The sequence below is a fragment of the Medicago sativa genome, chromosome 5 (assembly GCF_051527215.1).
Source record: "Medicago sativa cultivar Bolivia chromosome 5, Bolivia_mono, whole genome shotgun sequence".
In the NCBI taxonomy this organism is placed as follows: domain Eukaryota; kingdom Viridiplantae; phylum Streptophyta; class Magnoliopsida; order Fabales; family Fabaceae; genus Medicago; species Medicago sativa.
This window is the reverse complement of record NC_140753.1, coordinates 10,828,495-10,850,486: the sequence shown is the minus strand read 5'-3', so window position 1 is coordinate 10,850,486 and position 21,992 is coordinate 10,828,495. Positions and strand designations below refer to the sequence as shown.

Genomic DNA, 21,992 nt, shown 5'->3' with positions numbered 1-21,992 from the left:
GAAAACATGCATAAGATCTTCATGATCAGAAATACAACTAGCGCAATTTGTCGGGCAATTAACTCCTTTATCTAACAACCGGACACGTGTCGGCAGACACCCACGACACATACGCCATATTAAATTCTTGACCTTTGGAGGAACCTTGAGGATCCAAATGCCGGACCAGTGTCCCGGACACCAGTTATAAGAGGAGTCGATTAACTCTGAGACACATAACCGATAAGCACTCCTAACAGAGTAACATCCGTTCCTTTCTGCTTTCCAAATTATGCGATCCTCTTCTACCTGAGAAATAAGAGATGTATGGAGTATTTTATCTGCAATATCCTCGCTAAAAACCTGTCTAACCACCTGTTCATTCCAACTTTTATCATATAAATTCATCAGACTATTAACAGTAAAATTTTGAACAAAGTGAGCGCCCTGAATATCGCTTCTAATAACCTCCCCATTTGACAACCAAGGTTCATTTAGAATAGAAATATTTGCACCAGAACCTATACTCCACCTAGCACCCCCACGCACAAGGAATCTAGCGCGCATAATGCTGCACCAAACGTAGCTGGGGTTATGTCCCACTGTTGCCGTGAGAAAGGACCCAGTCGGGAAGTAACGGGCCTTAAAAATGCGAGCAACCAGTGAGTCCAGTTCAGTGATAAACTTCCATCCCTATTTACCCAACATAGATAGATTAAAGGTAGATAGGTCTTTGAAACCCATACCTCCATGTAGTTTTGGTGTTGAAAGTTTCTCCCAATTCATCCAATGGATTCCTCTTTGTGACGTTTTACCATGGCCCCACCAGAAAGAGTTCATCATCTTTTCAATTGAGTCTAATAAAGTGTTGGGGAGATGAAAGACACTCATCACATAAGAAGGAATAGCCTGCAAAACAGATTTTATCATTACCTCGCGACCGGCTTTGGAAAGACATTTTCCACTCCAAGAGTTAATTTTTTGCCAGACTCGATCCTTTATATAAGCAAAAGTAGCATTGCGGTCTCGCCCTATCATAGAAGGTAAACCCAAATATTTACCTGTGCCCAACACAATTTGAACGCCGAGAATATCTGTAATATTAGTTTTGAGAGCATCAGGGACATTACGACTACAATAAATTTCCGACTTAGGTAGACTGATCGTTTGACCAGAAGCTAATTCATAAGTGGACAAAATATTTTTCATGACATGAATTTGATCCTCAACAGCTTTGAAAAATAGAAAACAATCATCAGCGAACAGAAGATGTGAAACAGATGGAGCATAACGACACACTTTTGTACCTGTGAGAATACCTTTTGTCTCGGCATCCCTAATGAGCGCGGATAAACCTTCTGCACAAATAATAAACAAATAAGGAGACAGAGGGTCCCCTTGTCGGAGGCCGCGGCCGGGAATAATAGGACCAACCTGGTTACCATTAACAAGTACAGAGTAGTCTACTGATTCAACACACATACACATCCAGTGAATCCAACGTGAATTGAAACCCATTTTATACAAAACAGCCCTCAAGTAATTCCAATTCATACGATCATATGCTTTACTAATATCAAGTTTTAGAGCGACATACCTATCCTCCCCTCGCGTCTTGGCTTTCATGAAATGTAACACCTCAATTGCAACCATAGCGTTATCGAGTATAGAGCGTCCCGGGATAAAAGCAGACTGGTTGTCAGAGATACATTGAGGCAACACTTTTTTCAGCCTATTTGCTAGCACTTTTGAGATAATTTTGTAGAGCACGTTGCAAAGTGCGATAGGCCGCCAATCTTTCATGTTTACCTGCTTAGAACCTTTTGGAATAAGTGCAATGTTAGTAAAATTTAAGTCAGGGGGAATTGACCCGTGTCAAGCCAACCACAACACTCTTTAAATATATCATCACTACATAAGTTCCAAAAATGCTGGTAAAAACCCGGATTGTACCCATCAGGACCTGAACACTTGTCCGGATGCATAGAGAAAATTGCATCCTTAAATTCGGCCTTGGTGAAGGCAGCCGTGAGTATGGAGTTGTCATTATCAGATACAGACGGGTTAATAACATCAATAACTGCGGAGAAATCACTACGTTGTTGCTGAAAAATATTTACAAAATAATTTCTTGCAACATTTTGCATATCTTGCTCATTAGTAAATTTGTTACCAGCATCATCATCAAGAGAGGTTATTCGATTTACCTTTTTTTCGAGTTGTAGCCGATGCGTGGAAAAACTTGGTATTTCGGTCACCATCTTTATATCAATGCGTCTTTGCACGTTGTCGCCAATATGCCTCCTCTTGGGCCAGCAACCGCTGCATACGTTTCCGTAATTCAAACATGCGAGTTTGATCCTCACCAGTGGAACCGACACGAGTCTCCTGCAATTGTTTTCGACAATCCTCAATATCAATTTTTAATTTGTGACAATGAGATTTTCTCCAAACTGACATGTCGTCTGCGCATGCAGATAGCCTCATAATAAGATCATGGTTGGGATTTTCCTGCCACGAGTTAGTAACAAGTTCCTTAAAACCTGGTTCAAGATACCATGCATTTTCATACCTAAATCGATGTTTAGATACGCAAGGCCGTGGTGTGGGAGCAACATTAACATAAATAGGATAGTGATCAGAAGCAGGTGCCACTAAAGTTTCAACAATAGCATTCGGAAAAATATTAAACCACATATTATTTGCAAGAGCACGGTCTAATTTTTCTTCGACGGCACGTGGAGTACCAAGACTTTTGAACCAAGTAAACGGATAACCAACAGTTGGGACATCAGACAAACCTGAATCAATAACAGCTTGACGAAAACCATTGATAAGCCACGTTGGTCTAATGGTGCGCCCCCTTTTTTCGCTAGCATCAAGATGTTAGAATTTCTTCTAATATTTGGTGGGCTACAATCAATTGTTGGTTTTGGTTTTAATAAAAACGGACTGATGTTGTGATCCATTTGATGATGCTTAGGCCCTAATAAAAGTGATCAATTAATAATGGGCTTTTGGGCACTTAATCTGATTTGTGTAGAAACATAGTGTAGGCCCAAACGTTAGGCCCATGATGGGTGGTGCCTAGGGTTGCACGGTTATAAATAGAAAGGCTAGGTCCCCTTTGCCATCACTTTGACTATTCTGCTCATTAGTGGTTTGCCCCATTGAAAACCCTAAGTTTGGAGCATGTGAAAGGCAAAGGAAGACTATGTCTTCAATCTCGGCGAATCCGGTCACCATGGTTTCCAAGTAAGTGTGTTCTAATTTCATATAATAACTCGATCTTGATAATTAAATTGTTTACATGTGGTATCAGAGCCTAATATTATATGATTTAGAACCCTAATTCCAAATTTTATCTTTCGGTTGTGATATTTAATTTGGGTTTTCGGCAAACATAAGGTTAATTTATTTTTCCTTTCTACCGTGAAGTTTCTTCGGTTCGGTTTTGTTTTCCGGAGAATGATCATGTCATTTTCGGTTCATATATGTATCGCACCTAATCAATTTTCGGGGATTGATCTCTTCTTTCTTATTTTTTATGCTGCATGCTGCGATTTTTTAATTTTATATATGGGATGCCGTTTGATCTCAAATTCCATGTGAATTAATGTTGATTTTTTTTTTACTGCTTTTGAGCGGTGCACTTCATATATTCAAATCTTGTTTCAATAAAGTTTTTTTATATAATTATTACATATATGGATCGATGCATGGTTGTTGCATATTATTCAAAGCTTTTTCTCTGATAGTTAGTTGATTTGGTCACGAAAGGAGTGAAAACAATTATTCATACAAAGAAAGATTTTTTTTTTTTCAATGTTTATGCAAATAACCTTTTCAGTTGATATATTTGCTCCACTTTCTTTGTATTCGAGACTTGTTGATTGAAATTGTTTGGTATGTGTAATACATAAACTTTTTTTTTTCTCGATAAATTATTGATCAAAATCACATTAATTGTGTTTTGTTTGAAACTGTTTTGATATTTTTGTGGATAATTGGTTTACTTTATAAAAGTGACCGGAAAAGAGATATATTTTTTTTTCATCGTAGATTTCAATTCAAGTTCCTAAAGTGCATATGGATATCGATTAATTTTTGAGTCATTTGTTTTTAAAGATTTAGAATTAAATCCTTTTTATTTAGGATCATTTTTCTTTTAATATCGATGTCATATCTTGGAATTTGATATTCTTTTCACCTTAGTATTTTTTTGGGCTGATATATTTATATATATGGTCTGTATTTCATGGTGAATTTGCATATTTGTTTAAAAGGTTCAACTTTATTTTCAAGAATTTGCATACAATCTGAAGCTTTGAATTAAAAAATTTGTTTGTTAGTATTCAATTTGAATCATTGAAATTATTTTAATTTTCAAAACCATATGGCTGATAGGAAAATTAAATATTTCCTATTGTATGTGCTTGACCTTTGATTATTCGACAAAATATTTTCAATCAAAATAATTACTTGAACAAATGTTATGATTGCTATCTTTGTGGAATTATGATAAATTTTCTTAATTTATATGAATGATAGTTTGTGTTTAATAATTGTTTGCTCAATTATTATATTATTTTTATATGTGCCGTTTATGTATTAATACGTGTGAAATTGGTAAATTGATCCAATTTTGTGTGACTCTTTGTGTTAAGTTTATGGATAGTTTCGTTTATGCATGGCTATCATTTGTACTCTATTAAAATGAAGTGGATTTGAGATTTGGTTTATTCATAGGTTGAATTGTTTTAAGACTATGTTTATCATGATTGAATTACAATTGCATGTGTGGATCCAAAAACAATTTTGAGTAGTCATGTTCAAATTAAAATCATGTATTTTTGTGCTACTCTTTTTGATGTTGTATTTGTCACTGCAAATTGATTTTACATTTGTTTTTTGTTGCCACAAGGTTTGCGTTTTTTGAAACAAATTTCACGTATTGTGATTCATTGTGTATGTGCATCTAATGTGTATAAATATTGGCATGATTATTATATGAATATTCCATCATGCATAATTTTATTTTATCTCAAATCCGGAAGGAAACACCATGATTAATATTTTATGGATCAAATTTTGCATTTTCAAAAGGATTTGATTTGATTTTGGTGGATTGATTTGTTTTTAAAATTGAGTAATTTGATTGGAAATAATTTCCAAACATTGTTTTCACATTTTTTATTTATGGGAATAAATTTTATTTTGTGAAATATGTAAAAAAAAAAAAAATTGTGAGATATATATTCCCAAGGATGAGTCTAAAATATTATTTGTGAAATTCTCTTTTATAAGAAGTGAATTATTCTATTAAAGTGTTGTATTTGTGAAATTATTTACACTCAATTTTATCAATCATAACACCAAATATCAATGTATATGATTTTATAATTATTAAATTATATGTTGCCTTGTTCTTATTTGAATGCTCAATTGTGGAATATCATAAAAGATAATTTTCGAGCAATTCTGAAGGCAATCAAAAACTGTTATCCTTGTATTTTATTGATGTATTATGAGAGTCTTTCTTATAGTTTTTTCTTAAATATTTTTTTTATGACTATTTTGTCTTTTATCCTCAATGGTGGTGAAATTTAAGTCTCAAATATTTCCGCTGCGTTGGTAATTGATTTAAATATTTACTTGTTGATGAGATTATGAGTTTAGCGGTAATAGTTACTCTTCCAAAAGATAGCACATGATTACATGTTGATTTTCTTTTATGTGCTTTTAACGTACTTTTCTACCGCATTGTATCAAACAAAATTATGATGAATGCAAATTGAGACGATATTGACCAGTTTAGATGCATTTAAATAATGCATATTTTTTTTCTATGTCGTATTTTGACAAGAGTTGTTGATTCCTATGCAAAAAGAATTTCTTGCGTTAATATAGGTAGTTACCACCAAAGTGGGACCACCTTTATTGATTGATTGATGAAATTTCTTTTTGTAGCTTGAGGAATGTTTTTAATCGTAACATGTAGTTTCCTGCCCAAAGGTGGTTATTGCATTTTACAATTAAAAATTTATTTGGGATAAGTTATTGGAGAATGTTTTGAACTAAGGAATTTGTCTGCACAAAGGTGACAAATTTCTGAATTCAATACATGCTCATTGATTAACTTACCTGAGGTTTTGACTGGGGTTATAACCTTAGTTTGTACATTCTGCCCAAAGGTGATTGTACAATTATATTGGCCTCATTATGATAGCTTGTTTATTTTGAGCTATATCTTGTCAATTGATATATTTTAATGCATTCATGTTTTGTCTCATATATTTCCTCAATGGATAATTATTGTGCTTTTATTATGCATGCTTATTGATTAACTTATACAAGATGGCGTTATTGGAGTATATGTCGAACCAAAGAATTTGTCTGCCCAAAGGTGACAATTTCCCAAGTTCAATGTATCCTCATTGATTAACTCATTTGAGGTTTTGGCTAAGGTTTTGACCTTGGTTTGTGCATTCTGCCCAAAGGTGATTGTACAATTATATTGGCCTCGTTATAATAACTTGTTTATTTTAAGCTATATCTTGTCTTATGACATATTTTAATTCATTCATTTTTTTCCCTTATCAATGAATGATTGTTTTGCTTCCATCGAGATCTTAACCGAGTCAAACTGTAAGAAATGGAAGTAAGATTTGAAGTTGCCTCTAGGAGAACATGCATGAACTGAAATAACCTTTTGGTAAGTGGGAGATGACTCACAAGTTAAAGTACCTTACCATATTGGTCTCCATGTGTCTAATGAAAAGTTATTGGACGTGAAAATATAACAATGTTGTAATTTAGGAGTAAATGTGAAGTCAGTGGGAGATGTCAACTTAATTTCAGATTAATATGATCTAGGAGTAATTGTGAAGTCAGTGGGAGTTGTCACCATGATTTAACATTCTAGTTTTGAACTTGTTTTGAAAAATATTTTTCCCTTACCTTCATTTAGGATGAATCTTGTTTGTTTTTCTTTGTTGGAGCAACTTTGTTTTAGTTTTACTCTTGGAGGTAGAAAACTAAAGTTTGGGATTAAACTCACATAACCTTGCTTCATCCTTTGTTCATCTATATAAACGGTCTCTAGTAGATATAAGTTGTTTTTGACTTCACATAACATTGCTTCATCTTTCGTTGTCAAAACTTTTGTTGCTATAAAGTCTAATGTTGAGGAAGACATCCTTTACTTCATGACATAAGCACTTGGATCATATTCATTGGGGAAAGGGCTGAGAAATTAATCAAAGTAAATATTCTACCTTTCTTAATGTTTGATGATCCAGGTACTTGTGTAGATTACATTAGAAGCAAATTTACTAAAATCAAAGGTTACAACTAGCATTTCTGAACCCTTAGAAATTGTCGAAATTGAAATTAGTGGCTCCCAACTCCTATATTTTATGGTAATAAATTATTTATTACATTGGTTGGCTCCCTAACTTTGACATTAATTGTTCTTTTAACCAAATGACTTAGGTTCATTGTTTTCAAGCGTCATTTTGAATAACATGAATACTGTGAATTCTTTTGATGCATTTGATGATGAATTTTTCTTTCACTTATTTTCTGTGATATATTGATGTGAATTTCCATTCAATTTAATTATTGATGATGAGATGAATTCTTGTATATATCAAATATCAAATGTGAAAAATTATAGCTCAGTGTTGAAGGGATCACTATGCCGGTGATCGACACTATTTTGGAGCTGAGGCATTACATGTGAAAAATTTGAGCTCAATGTTGACAGGATCTTTATGCCAGCTGTTAACATTATTTTGGAGCTGATGTATTATGTGTGAAAATTAGAGCTCAGTGTCGTTGGGATCACTATGCCGGTGATTGACACTATTTTGGAGCTAAGACAATGTGGTTTTCCGTGGACCACATAATTTCTCTGGCTTTAAGGCATTTGAGAGAAATCACATAATTTCTTTGGCTTTAAGGCATTTGAGAGAAATCGCATAATTTCTTTGGCTTTAAGCATTTGAGAGAAATCACATAATTTCTCTGGCTTTAAGGCATTGAGAGAAACTGAGGACCGACAATGAAAATGATAGTATGGTCGATGATCACGTTGACATATCATTTCTTGCTACACTCTACACAGATGACTAGTCGACGGAATTAGTGATATTTGTAACCATGGAAGGTGTTGTATCAATTAAGGATATAACTACCGCCATGATTCGATATCATTCAGTTCTTAGTTGGACGGAGTCTTTATTAAGTGTTGCATCATGGGATCATGTAGTGGCCACGTTAGGAAGTTTGTTATCAGTCCGAGAGTCGTTTTCAAAAATTATTTTTTAAATTTTTATTTTTATTTTATTTTTAAAATACACAATTGATTTTGCCCAAGTGGGAGAATGTTAGAATTTCTTCTAATATTTGGTGGGCTACAATCAATTGTTGGTTTTGGTTTTAATAAAAACGGACTGATGTTGTGATCCATTTGATGATGCTTAGGCCCTAATAAAAGTGATCAATTAATAATGGGCTTTTGGGCACTTAATCTGATTTGTGTAGAAACATAGTGTAGGCCCAAACGTTAGGCCCATGATGGGTGGTGCCTAGGGTTGCACGGTTATAAATAGAAAGGCTAGGTCCCCTTTGCCATCACTTTGACTATTCTGCTCATTAGTGGTTTGCCCCATTGAAAACCCTAAGTTTGGAGCATGTGAAAGGCAAAGGAAGACTATGTCTTCAATCTCGGCGAATCCGGTCACCATGGTTTCCAAGTAAGTGTGTTCTAATTTCATATAATAACTCGATCTTGATAATTAAATTGTTTACACAAGAATATCGTTGAAATCTCCGAAAATGCACCAGGGACCTGTAAATTGGTTAGATAATTGTCGAAGAAAATTCCAAGCGGCTGTTCTACGACCTCCATTAGGATAGCCATAATAACCAGTAAGTCTCCATACACCAAGAACACTATCAATAATTTCAACAGTAATATGGTTGCTAGAAAAATCAACAAGTTTGCAATGTAAAGAGTTACGCCAAAATAAAGCAAGACCCCCGCCTCTACCGGTGCGGTCTACAGGAAAACAACAGTCATAACCAAGCAAAAAACGAAGTTCAAATTCTGATTTTTGTATATATTATGCAATGTCTCTTATGAACTTAGTTAAGTTGATGGTTAAAATTAATTGTATTATCATGTGATAATATAATATTTTTTATTTTATGCATGCATATTATTTTTAGGGATTGTTATTTGTGTGATTTGATGTAGATGCAAAATAAAGTGCACATTTCAAATTACTCCAGGTACGCAACTAGGTTAAGCAGAATAGGAGCAATTTTTTTTTTTTTTTGAAAGACAGAATAAGAGCCGTTGTCACGTAACCAAAAAATACTTCCAAATCTACATTTTTTATTATTACCGGATACAAATATCAACACTTTTTTTTTTAAAATACAAATATCAACACTTAAATGTTATGTTATTCGTACCCCTTATTTATGTTAATTGACACAGTGCAAAAATGTACACCCCTTATCCGTTTTGGATTGGGCCAAGACTTAATTCAGATTAGGCCCGAGCCTAATTCGAGACCTTAAGTCAACCAAGTTCATACAATGGATACATCCTAAATTCTATTAGATAATGGCTGGATCAACTGATCATGATCGTGCAATCTGATCTGATGTTGCAGTACCTCTCATATGGTAACACATGTCCCTTAGGGACACTTGTCCAGGTGAAGGCTTATCATCTAATACACGTCTTATCAGGGCTGAGCAAAAAAGTATCACCCGTCAGGAACTCGATAAATTCAAACCTAGATGGGTGGTAGGATGACATCATTGCGAATCCTGAATAGATGGGGTGGCTTCCCCTCGTTGTAGTAAACTGCAGCTAGATTGGTGTTCAGATCAAAGACAAAGTTTTTCATTTTTTTTTTGTGTGTGTGGTTTCTAGTTATGAACACAGGGACACCTATTTATAGAGGTCCCTGGGCGTCCTGGACCACAGAAACTGTCGGTGCAATGTGGACCACATAAAAAAAAACATGTTTCAGATTGTATAATCTGAAATGTCCCTCACCCCACAGATCCTTCAATTTGGCCCAACATCGTAAAAATTCAGATTGCATAATTCGGAAACCATGGGAGGTTTTCTGGATTATATAATTCGAACTGTGTATGTTTCTTTTGGACAGTGGTCTGCACCAGAAGAAACATGTTTTCAAAAGTTTTTACCAGCATTAATGGCTGGTAAAACCCATTTGAACACGTTTTTTGACCAACATAATGGGGAGTTATAATCTAGGCATGTTTTTTTTTTCTCCCTATAAATAGCCTCCAAAACTTTCACATTTCTCACACTCTCTCCTCATCTTCCTTCTATGCACAACGTGTCTCCATCGTCGGCCTTTCATAAAAATAGGTCTCTTTGGAAACTCAGAGATTATATGAACGAACAATGGGGAAGGCACCACGCTGCAAAGAAGCACGGTTTGTTTGGGTGTCATGTTGGTCTGTTTCGGTGCAAGGTTGACCATCAAGGTCTCTTTCGCCCTGGAAACAAACCTTACCCTAATAGCCTACCCCCCCCCCCCCCCCCCCCCCCCCCCCCCCCACCCCCCGAAAATCTCTTTCCCCTCCCCAACCCCCCAACATCTCTTTCTCCTTCCCCTCCCCATCCCCATCCATCTTCTACTAGTAATAAGCTTTAGGTTTAGGTGGAGATTATATTAATAATTCTAGTGCTGCAGATTTAGTTTTACCCCATTAGCTTTAGGTGTTTTAATAATTCAATGTAATAAGCTTTAAGTTTCAACTTTATTGTAAACGTATCAATTATATTAATAAAATGAGATTTTGTGTATTATTTTTGTTCGTATATTTGTGTTTATATTTGCATTTATTTTATGAATTTGGCATCTAAATAATATAAAATAAAGCAAAGAGTGTTGAAATTCTGGTAAAAGAGATTTCCGTATTATATACTTTGGAAATTTCTGGGAAATTAAATCCGAATTATGAAATCCAACGGCCTTTTTTGTAAATTTACAGGGCTCGCTAGAACTTAAGAGGGTGGAAAAAGTAATAGTTTTAAGGATAAACGATTGAACTTAAGTGATTAATAAACTTTAAAAAAAAAATTCATTCACCCATTGATGAGTCAAACAATTATTTTCTAGACCTTACTTTTCCTGACCAATGATACTACAATTTTTTTTTTTTTTTTGGTCTAGTAGCCTAGTAACTGGAGCTCACACAATTAAACGTGGAGAAGTTAAGTGTTCGGGGTTCGAACCCCAACCCCAGCATAAATTATGCAATGTCCCTACCAACTGAGCTAAGTTGACAATATTACTACAATTCTATCCCTAAAACAAGAGGATTAACACAATTTTTTTTTAAATTTTTTTTTATCGAGTTTAATTGAGTGGGACATGAATTACACATTAAAGTTTAAACCTTAATTTTGTACCGTAAACTTAAAAAAAAATGGACAATATAAATAGACAATAAATGTCGGAAAAGAAAGAAGACAATGATCCTCTGCGCTTTGAAACTTTAGAATGGCTCTCCCTCTCCTCGGATCAAACATAGCAAGCGAGGTTCCCATTCATTCTTCTCCTTTTTCTCAGATTTATTTGTATTTCCACCATTAATTATTCTTCAACTAGGTTTTGAATTTTAATTCCGCATATTTTATATTCCTATTACTATGATCTTGTTCTTAATTTCTAGGGCACAACCAAATTCCCCAATTTTAAAGCTTCTTAGTCTTAATTTCCTTCTTATATCAAATAATTACGCAATTTAGGGTTGGACTCAACTATTTGATGCAGGTTGGACTCCGTTTACTTCTTTGTCCTCTTGGTTCTCACGTTGTAATTCGAACAGCATGGTAACCTATTTTTCATTTATGATTTTAATGTTGTTTTTAAGGTTAAAAAATGCTTTTTTTAAGTGCTAAGTTGGTGATATTTTAATTTTTTTTTTTTGTAGTTGTTCTGTGGGAATTGGTTTGCCTGTATATTCAACATTCAAGGCAATAGAAAGTAAAAATCAAGATGCTCAACAAAGGTGTCTTGTCTACTGGGCAGGTTTCAATTTCATTAACCCTTATCGGCCCCGAAATAGAGATTGATATATAGATGAAAAAAGAAACTTTGCTAATGACTTCATGCTATGAAGCACGGACACAGACACTGGACACGACAATGACACTCACAATGCGACAAATGAAAAGCAATTGGGGAGCTGTTTCGTGAAAATCTTGCTTAGGCTAGAATAACATTGATGCTTTTATTTTAGTGGGACTTGATCATATTAGTAATCTCTACACAATGTTTTCAAATAGAGGCTATGTCATAGTGGAATTTTAATAAATCGCTACTGTTCTGGGATTTACTATTTAGTACAAAGTGTTGTCAAATAATCGATACAGCGCATTAGCATAGCGGAATTTGAATGAAACGCTATTTTCCATGATCCGCGATTGACGACACTGTCTCTACATATATTTGACTGTTCATTATTTCTTCGTTCTAGATGGAGGGAATTTATATTCCCTCCATTTTTATACATTATTCTGTTCTCCATACTGGTAATTGCATGTCATTAGAATTGTTGTTGATAAACATTTATTCCTGAGCATCTTTCTGTTGTAATTGAAGTATGAAGGAACCAAATGCGTCTAATAAACCCATTGATTTATCAATTAATGAAATTACATCACAAAACTGAGCTGCACTTTCTATCCTTCAGGAAAACTGTTTTCCAGAACCAATAACACGTTCTATTCTGATATCTGATTTAAAGATCCCAAAGTTATCAGTTCTAACACGTTCACACCTGCCATTGTGATAATTTAATTCAACCTCTGTTACTGTGTGTAAATGCAACCCTTATTCTATTATATTTATCATGATCATGATATATTTTTCTCCACTTTTGATATTTACAGCCTTCGGCTCATTCAGCCTCATTGAAGTATTCACGGACAAGCTTATTTCTTGGTATAGTTTGATCCATTTAAGTTGGTTGTATTGTTTTGTTCCAGTTTAATTTACTTAAGTTGGTTGTATTGTGTTGTTCCACTTTAATTTACAAAAGTCAATCTTTTTCTTTCTTCTGAATATATGTTGCACTACATTCTTGATAACAAGATTCTATCTCTTATATGGTTGATAGTATTTTTTCATCGGGATTATTGGTTATGTGACTTGCAATTGAATATGGTTGATAGTATTTTCTCATCCGGATTATTGGTTATGTGACTTGCAATTGAACTAAATTACTTTTTTCCTAATTTTTCAGGGTTCCCATGTACTATCACGTCAAGTTTGCATTTCTAGTTTGGCTTCAACTTCCACCTACCAATGTGAGTTTCATAAACATTCAGAGTTAGGTTGATTCTTTGATGATGTTTTGAGCCTAACTGAAATAGATTTTATTACATTCTCCTTTGCCTTTTTCTTTCTGTGAAACTGCAAGCATCGTGATTTAGACAATGCTATCTGGGAAAATATTTAGAAGACAAAAAGGGGTAGCTAAAACATTTAGGTTGCATTTGGATTTTTGCAGAGAAATCTGATATGACGTTACTCTGCACATATCTGGTTGCAAATCTATTTTAATAAAATAATGTGTGATTTTAGTACCTGTGAAAGGTTCAGCGTCTACCCATTTATTTATTATAGTTCAGTAACATTTTATCAGAATATCAGTGCGTTTTGTTGCAATACTCTTGTTTTCACAAACATGGTTCTCAAATTTCCAAGTTAAACTTGTATAATATACGAGTTTACAACTGTAGTTATCAAAATTGAGTTGAATCTCTTGCAAAATTGTTCACGGATCAACTCAAGTAGCTCGCTTTGACCTGTGAGTATGAGACTGGTTGAAGTTGAACCGAGTCGACAATATATTGATTATTTTTTTCAAAGTATATCTAAAAGGTTAAATATATGTTTGGTTTCTGCAAATATAGGATCAGGGTTTAAATATTCCCCAATCATCTCTTTGGGCATTTGCTCTTCCCCTAAATCCACCCTCTCCTCTCTCACACTATCACCACTTTCTGTAATAGCTAACTCTCATCACTTGGATCAGAAAGTAGAAGTTTAGTTCCTACTTCACAGTTTTCGCGGCTACCCCTTGACCCTACCACAATTTGTTGCCCTTTTAGTTTCCACCCACGTTTCCAAGCTCGAGTGAAACAAGTGACATTCAGAAGTCGGAACCTTGATGGATTTCCAAGCCTAAACCTTATATTGAGAAAACTGTGTTCATGCAATGAGGATGAGGAGAGATGGTGATTGGGAGTGCACGTTGGGGAGGGGGAGATGCGGAATATGGTTGGGGGCTTTACAATGACGTTTGTGTGTGCGCGGGTGGGGGGGGGGGGGGGGGGGGGGGGTCCGATGCATGTGTGCAAGAGATTGGCAGCATTTGCCGCCACTCATTTAAATAATCTTCAATAAATAATTCACTTAAAAATCATTTATGTATTTTCTGGAAGTGTATTTTTTTAGAATTAGGATTGTCTTCTAGAGTGATTTGTTGCTGTCATTTACAAAATTACAACACTATATTTAATCGTTTAAGTTGAACATGTTCTATTGTTGAAAATTTGTCTCTTCAATGCCTCAACTCTGTAATGTTATTTTGCTAACCAACTTCTTGCATTCAAGCAGGGAGCCAAACAGTTATACATGAAACACATTCGCCCGTTCTTGTTGAAGCATCAAGAGAGTGCTGATCGCGTTTTAGGCCTTGCATCTTGTGAAGTGGTCTGTCCCATACTGTTTATTTATTTTATTTTATTTTTCAAACTATAGCAATAAAAATCTAGTGTTCCCATCAACAATGAAAAAAAAAAATCCAGTGATGATCGCGTAACTTGTTTATATTGAGTATCAAAAGAGCTTGCATAATGAAAATTTCTCGGACCCCTGTTTCAAATGCAGAGTTCGTTTATATTCTTGCAAGGACAAGTGTATTTAACAGTGGAATTTGACTAAACACTTGCAGATCAAACTTGTCAACTCATATCAAAAAGAGATCCAGTCAGTCAAGACCATGGTAGGAAAGATAACCGAATCAGGTGAAACACTGTTTCTGTGCTTAGCAATAGCTTTTTCCCATTATGTAAGTTACTAAACTGTAAATTGAATTTCTCTATCTGTATGGACCAGCTGATAAAATGTTGAGAAGCCCCCCTACTGCATCAGATAGATCACAGCAGCATAGTCCAGTTGATGAATCTGCCACACCGTCCGATGCCGAGCGTGACCAGAACAGTAGCTAATCAACCAGAAAGGTTCGGCGAACTGAGACTCCGCGAGTTGATGAGAGCTGTCCCCAACAGTTCCTGTTAGACTTGAAAAAACAGATACTAGACTTGCATTTATTAGTATTTTCTTGAATTTTGAAATCTATCTCTGAAAAAAAAAAAAAAAAAACTTGAAGCTTTCTCTTGATAGGATACTGGTAGATAAATTTTCTGAGATTTGCTGCTTTTGCATAGATTAGAAGCCGTCTATATTCTTGATGATACAGACTAAATACTCCACATGTCTCTAAATTTTGCTGTTGATGTTATAGATTCACTTTTAATGCTTGGTTTAAAATTTTGTATGTTCGTTTGATTTTATGGATTCACTTTTAATGAATGGTTCATAGTCGGATTCATACTTATAATACACGTGACTTCGCACATTTTATACGACGGATAATACGAGGTTCTATTAAACGTGTCAGCATTCCTAAAAATAAATTGAGTTGAAATTATGCAGATTCACGAATGATGTGTGTGAATTAGTCAATGTCAGCAATCATTGTTAAGGTTCTCACATTCTTTAGATACTCTCTGAAGTTCATCCCTCAAAGTTTGATTCCCAGTTTCTCCACCCTCTTTTGTAACTCTTCACACGCATCGGAGTTGAAACAATAAAATAAATCCAAAACATTTCCGATGTTGTGAAATGGTTACTAGACTACTAGAATTGAATATAGTCAAACAAATATTGTCAAATACAATAATGCAATAAAAAAAAACATAGCCTCCGTTGTTACAGTCCAGTGGTTTGACTGTGAAGATGTTTTATGCGGAATCTTGGTCACCACATTTCTCCTCTTGCTGTGTTTTTATTTGAGTATGTGTTGGTCACTAAGCCAATAACTGAAAGAAAACAAATCAACTTACTAACATTTGCGTATACATTTTATCGTCGAATGCAATAATACAATGTCTTCCAACTTCCAAATATCAAACAAATATGGATCACTTCACCCAGCTTTGACTTGCACTTGCAACATTTTACAGGAAGTTGAATATGTTTATTCCAGGTACGCATGTAGCACCGACATCTCATATCGGAGGCGTGTCCTACATCTAACACACGTCAATATCCAACCTCGACACGTCGTTGACATGTGATTACAAGATTTACTTTTACATTTTTTTTTCTTCACATTATTACCAATATTGACTTGTCGGTGTTAGCTCAACCGGGAAGACAGACAATGTTAGCTATCCCAATCCAGAATAACTTTACAAACAACTAACTTGGACATCATACTTTTATCAAGTGATCATCATTGTGTCGAATTTTTGTGGCTTCAACACAAGCAGAAGATGCATTCCACAAATCCATTCCAATATTAACACTGAATAAACGATTAATTAGAAGCTAATTAAACTAACTTAAAATATGTCAACTTTATATACCAGAAAATCATTGCAATGAGCAATTAGTATAACAAAGACAATCAGAGTAATTTTCAACCATACAAAGTATTATATGAAGCATCTTTTTAAAATACAAGTAAAGTAAAATAAAAAAAGCTGGAATCCTCTATAATTTGTAATTTTGAGCCTCACTTGAAGTGGTTACCCGTATCTATGATTGTTTGTTTTCACATATTTAAGTGTAATATTACTAGTGATGCGTTTTTAGCTTTGTTCTGTGTAGTTGATAGTATCTTAATCTTAGGATTGAATATACCGTTATGCTTTAAAATCACAAGTAATAATATTAAAAGTGATTGTGCTCAATTTAGAGAGACTATTCACATAATAAAACCTAAAAAAAAATTACGATCTTTCATTATGATACCATGAGGTTAATATCATATCGCCTTATATAAAACACTTACAACAATATCATGGTGTCTACTCATTTTTTTTATTAAATAAATTTCAAGGATGGTGTCTTAGTCCAAGACAAAGAAGTCATTCGGCCTCAAAAAAACTTATAAAATGATTTACATTTATCTCTATACAGAAAGACTATTTGAGCTCGTACCAGAAACATCTGGATCAAAGACATATTTTTTACGACTAAACCAAACTCTTTGAGTTAACTACTATGTCTGACTTGCTATAAGAAGTTAATCAAATTATTTCTACTTTAATATAATCGTACAAGTTGGTACATGCTTACATTCAAAATTGGCTTCTCTTTACTTTCGACGTTTTGGGGATTTAAGCGTTTATGTTTTTTTCTCCAGAATGAACTTTGATTATTTCAAAAAAACAATAATAATTAAGCTATAGTAATAGTTATGTAGTAGCAAGGTAGTAAGAATTGAGACCCTCTTGAAACCCTATATAATGACTCACTCGATAAATAAATTAAAAATATGAAGTTCACCAAAACATACATATATAAATATAAAAACTTGAGTTTTTTCTGCCATAAAAAATAAACTTGAGTTTGATATGCTTGCATCAACCACAAAAGAAAATAAAAAATAAACTTGAGTTTGATATGCTTGCATCAACCACAAAAGAAAATAAAAAATAAACTTGAGTTTTGATGCTCTTGCATCAACGACAACAATGCCAAATCCTTGGATGAATCCTTTAAAAGCTAATCCAACAATCCATACTTGATGTATGCAGAATTCTGGAATGCCCTATCAAAAGGCAATGCAACCAAGAAAGTAGGAAAATAAATGCTTGATCTTACTCTTTTGTTTTGGTTTCTTTTCAACCAAGTCATGGAATGGTGTTTGTGTTCCACTCTGAGATTCAGCTTGAGATCCAGATTGATCTCGACTTTCATCCAATGCGAGACTGTTAACAACTTCTGCTCCTCCATCGGGTCCTAGAGTCTCATTCTCAATCTCAGCAGTGGACAATAAGCTAGCTGCAATATGTTGTGCATTTGGACTTTCTTCTTCAATTTCGAAATCAACGCGATCAGTACTGATCGGTTTTATGCTAGCAAGTGCATTAATCTTGGCTGTGTATAGATCAAAGAGAATCCTTATCAGTATTTCAGTGATTTCCTTGAATTCTGGTCTCAGTTTTGGGTTTTTGTCCCAACAGGATTCCAGCAGGGTGATTACATCTTCTGGAAATTCAGCCAAACTTGGCCTGATATTCTGCAACCATTATCAACAACTTCATGCGTTAAGACCATGTTTGAGTAAACAAGTCGCTTATAGTATAAAAAGTAAAAACAATTTCTATGAGAAAAGATAAAAAAAAAAAAAGTCAAATTGTTTTCCTATAAGTTATAAGCATGTCTTGGAGGGCTTACGAAAATAAGTTGAAAATAACTTATAGATATGTCATAAGCAGTTTTCTTAAACCCTCCCAACATTCTCACACTTGCCTATGTGAATAAATAGGTTCAAATAAATCAATAAAAAAGTCCTAACTGTAGTTAGGTACATATTGCAAAATCTATATACTAAATTTCTAATACTTAAGATGTTGAATATATATAAAACAAAAAGCTTTTAAGATACAAGATTTAATTGAAATCTATTAAAAGATTATGTAAAGAAACATATAAAAGGAGTAAAAATTTATAACTATAATAGAAATTAGTCAGAAGTAATGAATTGCATACCCTTCTTATTGCACCATATGCTGCTATGATTCCTTGCTTATCTTTAAATGGAGTTTCATTTTTAATCAAAGACCAAAGAGTTATTGCAAAACTGTACACGTCTGCCTTATGATCATAGCCTATCTTTGCACCCCTTGGAAGATCTATGCCCGTTAGCTTGTTCATGCACATATATGAAGAATCAATTAAACATATAGTATAATAAAATGTACAATATATATTATTTTGTATTGTTATGCAAAGTTGACAAATTATAAATTAGTAAATTAATATATTCACCTCAGGAGCCATATATCGGTAAGTACCGATTTCAGAAGTCATAAGATCACATAAATTCTCTCTAGCTAACCCAAGATCAGCAACTTTAACATGATCATTGTTTTTGGTAAGCAGTAAATTATCTACAAATAACATAATTGAAACAGACTTTAACATTATATTATAAGATATCATTTGAAGCTAAAATATCTCATTAAATTACATGCATGGATAAAAAAAAACAATAGAAAAATAAGTAAAAGGATTACCAGGCTTGAGATCACGATGAATTATTCCATTTGCATGTAGATATTCCATTGCTTGTGAAATATCAAGAGCATAACTTAGACATTGTTCCAAACTAAAAGTTATTGGATGAATTCTCTTCATGTTTTTATAAAGAGAACCACCTTCTAAAAGTTCAGTAATTATCATCATTGGTTCCACAGAGGCTCCAACAAACTGCGTAACAAACTTAAATCACCAACTTTGAAATGTAAAGCAAAAAAATATATTGATCAACTTTAATTTGAAAAAAAAAAGAATTGTATAGGAGAAAATTATTATTAATCACCTCATGGCCATGTTGAATCCTAGATAAAAGGTTTGTTTTCAACAAATATATACACTCACTTAAAAAAAAAAAATACCTTGATAACATTTTCATGTTGAATCCTAGATAAAAGATTCACCTCCTTCTGAAAGCTGGCCTTACATTCTTCTGGTGTAGCATCATTTGTTTTTTCTGGGAGTATAACCTTAATAGCTACAGGACAATTTTCATACCTGAAATAATCATTTGTTATATAAATCTTTTAATACTTCTTCAAAGAATCGGTAAAAAATAAAATAAAATTAATACTAGAGTTTAATTTGGATTTGGATTCTCTCTATTGAAAATGTTCTCAAGTTTTCTCCCTTTTCAATCTTCACCATTAAAACCCACTATCCACTTTTCTTTATAATTTAACTCTCATTCTCTCTCTCTTGTTTGATATGGTTGATATTTCACTTAAGAAAACTTTCAACCGAGAAAATCCAAACACTTTTTATGATTTGAAGGTTATAATAGATCGACGGTTAAAAAACATCTTTACCGTGAACATTAATATACATTAAATCTTTAACATTATAGGTTTTATCAAAACTATTGGTATATTTTATTAAACTACCTACTCTTTTTTTCTTCATATGTTTCCTTCACATGAGATAATTTTATATAAAACACTAAAATGTCAGCTTCTCCACTACCATAATTAGAAAATTAATTTGTCACGATGTAAAAGACTAGCATCTTCCACTAAACTAACTCCTATTGGTTAAAATAACCTACCTTTACTCTTTTCAATCAATTACAAGAATGAAAGAAAAAACATTAATAATCATTAGTGATATAATAAGAAAAATATCCATTAGTTATTTATTCCTATTATAAATAATTATTACTTAATTAATATTGTAAAAATAACTTACAATAAAATAATTTGTTTTACCTCAAAAAAAATAATAATTTATTTTGTATCAGAGTAGTGGTGACCAAATATCGGGTGAGCCAATAGATCTTGAATATAATATGGTAGTACTCCTTACAAAATTTGGGTTAGATCTAATTCAATCCTTACAAAATTGACTTGTTAGGTGGGGATTATCTACCACTTATAAACATAATTAGATCTTGTATCATCCAATCTTAAACTCTTAACACATCCCACTATGCCGATGATTGGACATATGGAGCATAGCGGTGCGTTCCCTTGCGACGACCTGATAGGTGGCCCAACACACTTTTGAATAGGCTCTTATATCATCTTAGAGCATAAGTTGAGTCCATCAATTGGCAAAAAAAAAAAAAAAGTTGAGTCCATCAAAATTTTTACGAGACTAGTTTAACAACAACAAAAACTAATTTATAAGTGGGGGTGGACGGTCCTAGAGTTGTAATCCAGTTTTATAAAAGTTTAATTAGAACCAACTCAAACTCTAAAATAATATAAGAGAATATTCAAGATTCAGTGAGCTATCTGCTATCAGATCACACGAGTTACACTCTAAATCTTCAATCCTATGCACGAGGGTGTGTGATAAGATACAACGAATGAGATAAGATCTAAAAATAAGTTATAAGTGATGACAATTATTACCTTACAACTCAATATTATAGGAGTTAATTTAGATCCAACTCAAATTTTAATATAATATCACAACCAATCAAGATCTATTGAGCAACTAATTATCAATTCATATGCTATCAGCTATTTGAGACACATATAAATTTTTTTTTCTTCCAAATCTTATCTCATTCAGTGAGGACTCTTAACACCCCTTCACACGCAAGACTAGATATCTAGAGCGTGATCCGAGTAGTTTGATAACATGTGGTCAAACAGATAAACGATAAATTGTGATATATAACATGTATAAATTTTTATAGTGTACCATTACACGAAAATGATATGCTCACAAGTATGAAAAAGTCTAATCATAATTAAAACTAATAGCATAACTCATAGTAAGCAATAAGTACTAACCATCCTTTGTATACAGAAGAGAATCCTCCTTCGCCGATCTTTTCACCAATGATTAGTTTACGACAATCCACAAGCAAACTAGGATGAATATCAAAGACAAAACCATCATCAAGCTCTGAAGCATTGTCGAGTGAGAGTTGGAAAAGGAGCATAGTGTTTGGGAGTGACGTCATTTTGCAAGATTAGTTGAGACAAATGCATAAATTACTAGGTTATATAGTATTTAAATTGTAAAACTTTCCATGTTTTATATTTTCCATATAGTACGATTAATTTTTTATTTTTTTATAAAATGTAATTAATATTTTTTTTATTAATTGATTATTTATTGTCCATATAGTACAATTAATTTATTTGATAGCGTGTGACA

At 33.5% G+C, this 21,992-nt stretch overlaps 3 protein-coding genes across 3 annotated transcripts; 1 reads left to right on the top strand and 2 right to left on the bottom strand.

Annotated features, from left to right (window-relative positions):
- Positions 1–2,247: 2,247 nt before the first annotated feature.
- Positions 2,248–3,225, bottom strand: LOC146919946 (uncharacterized). The gene is made up of 2 exons (XM_085711085.1): positions 3,111–3,225; positions 2,248–2,780 (listed from the first exon to the last, which is right to left on the bottom strand). The coding sequence occupies exons 1-2, from the start codon at positions 3,223–3,225 to the stop codon at positions 2,248–2,250; spliced, it is 648 nt and encodes a 215-aa protein (XP_085567211.1).
- An 8,260-nt stretch (positions 3,226–11,485) lies between these two features.
- On the top strand, positions 11,486–15,602 carry HVA22K (HVA22-like protein K). The gene is made up of 8 exons (XM_085713328.1): positions 11,486–11,579; positions 11,814–11,872; positions 11,974–12,071; positions 12,935–12,986; positions 13,288–13,351; positions 14,667–14,762; positions 15,004–15,076; positions 15,168–15,602. Exons 1-8 carry the CDS (start codon positions 11,541–11,543, stop codon positions 15,278–15,280), a joined length of 594 nt encoding a protein of 197 aa, XP_085569454.1. The 5' UTR covers positions 11,486–11,540; the 3' UTR covers positions 15,281–15,602.
- A 1,977-nt stretch (positions 15,603–17,579) lies between these two features.
- Positions 17,580–21,795, bottom strand: LOC146919944 (serine/threonine-protein kinase STY17-like). The gene is made up of 6 exons (XM_085711084.1): positions 21,623–21,795; positions 19,745–19,880; positions 19,364–19,556; positions 19,116–19,237; positions 18,837–18,992; positions 17,580–18,363 (listed from the first exon to the last, which is right to left on the bottom strand). The coding sequence occupies exons 1-6, from the start codon at positions 21,793–21,795 to the stop codon at positions 17,896–17,898; spliced, it is 1,248 nt and encodes a 415-aa protein (XP_085567210.1). The 3' UTR covers positions 17,580–17,895.
- Positions 21,796–21,992: the final 197 nt, after the last annotated feature.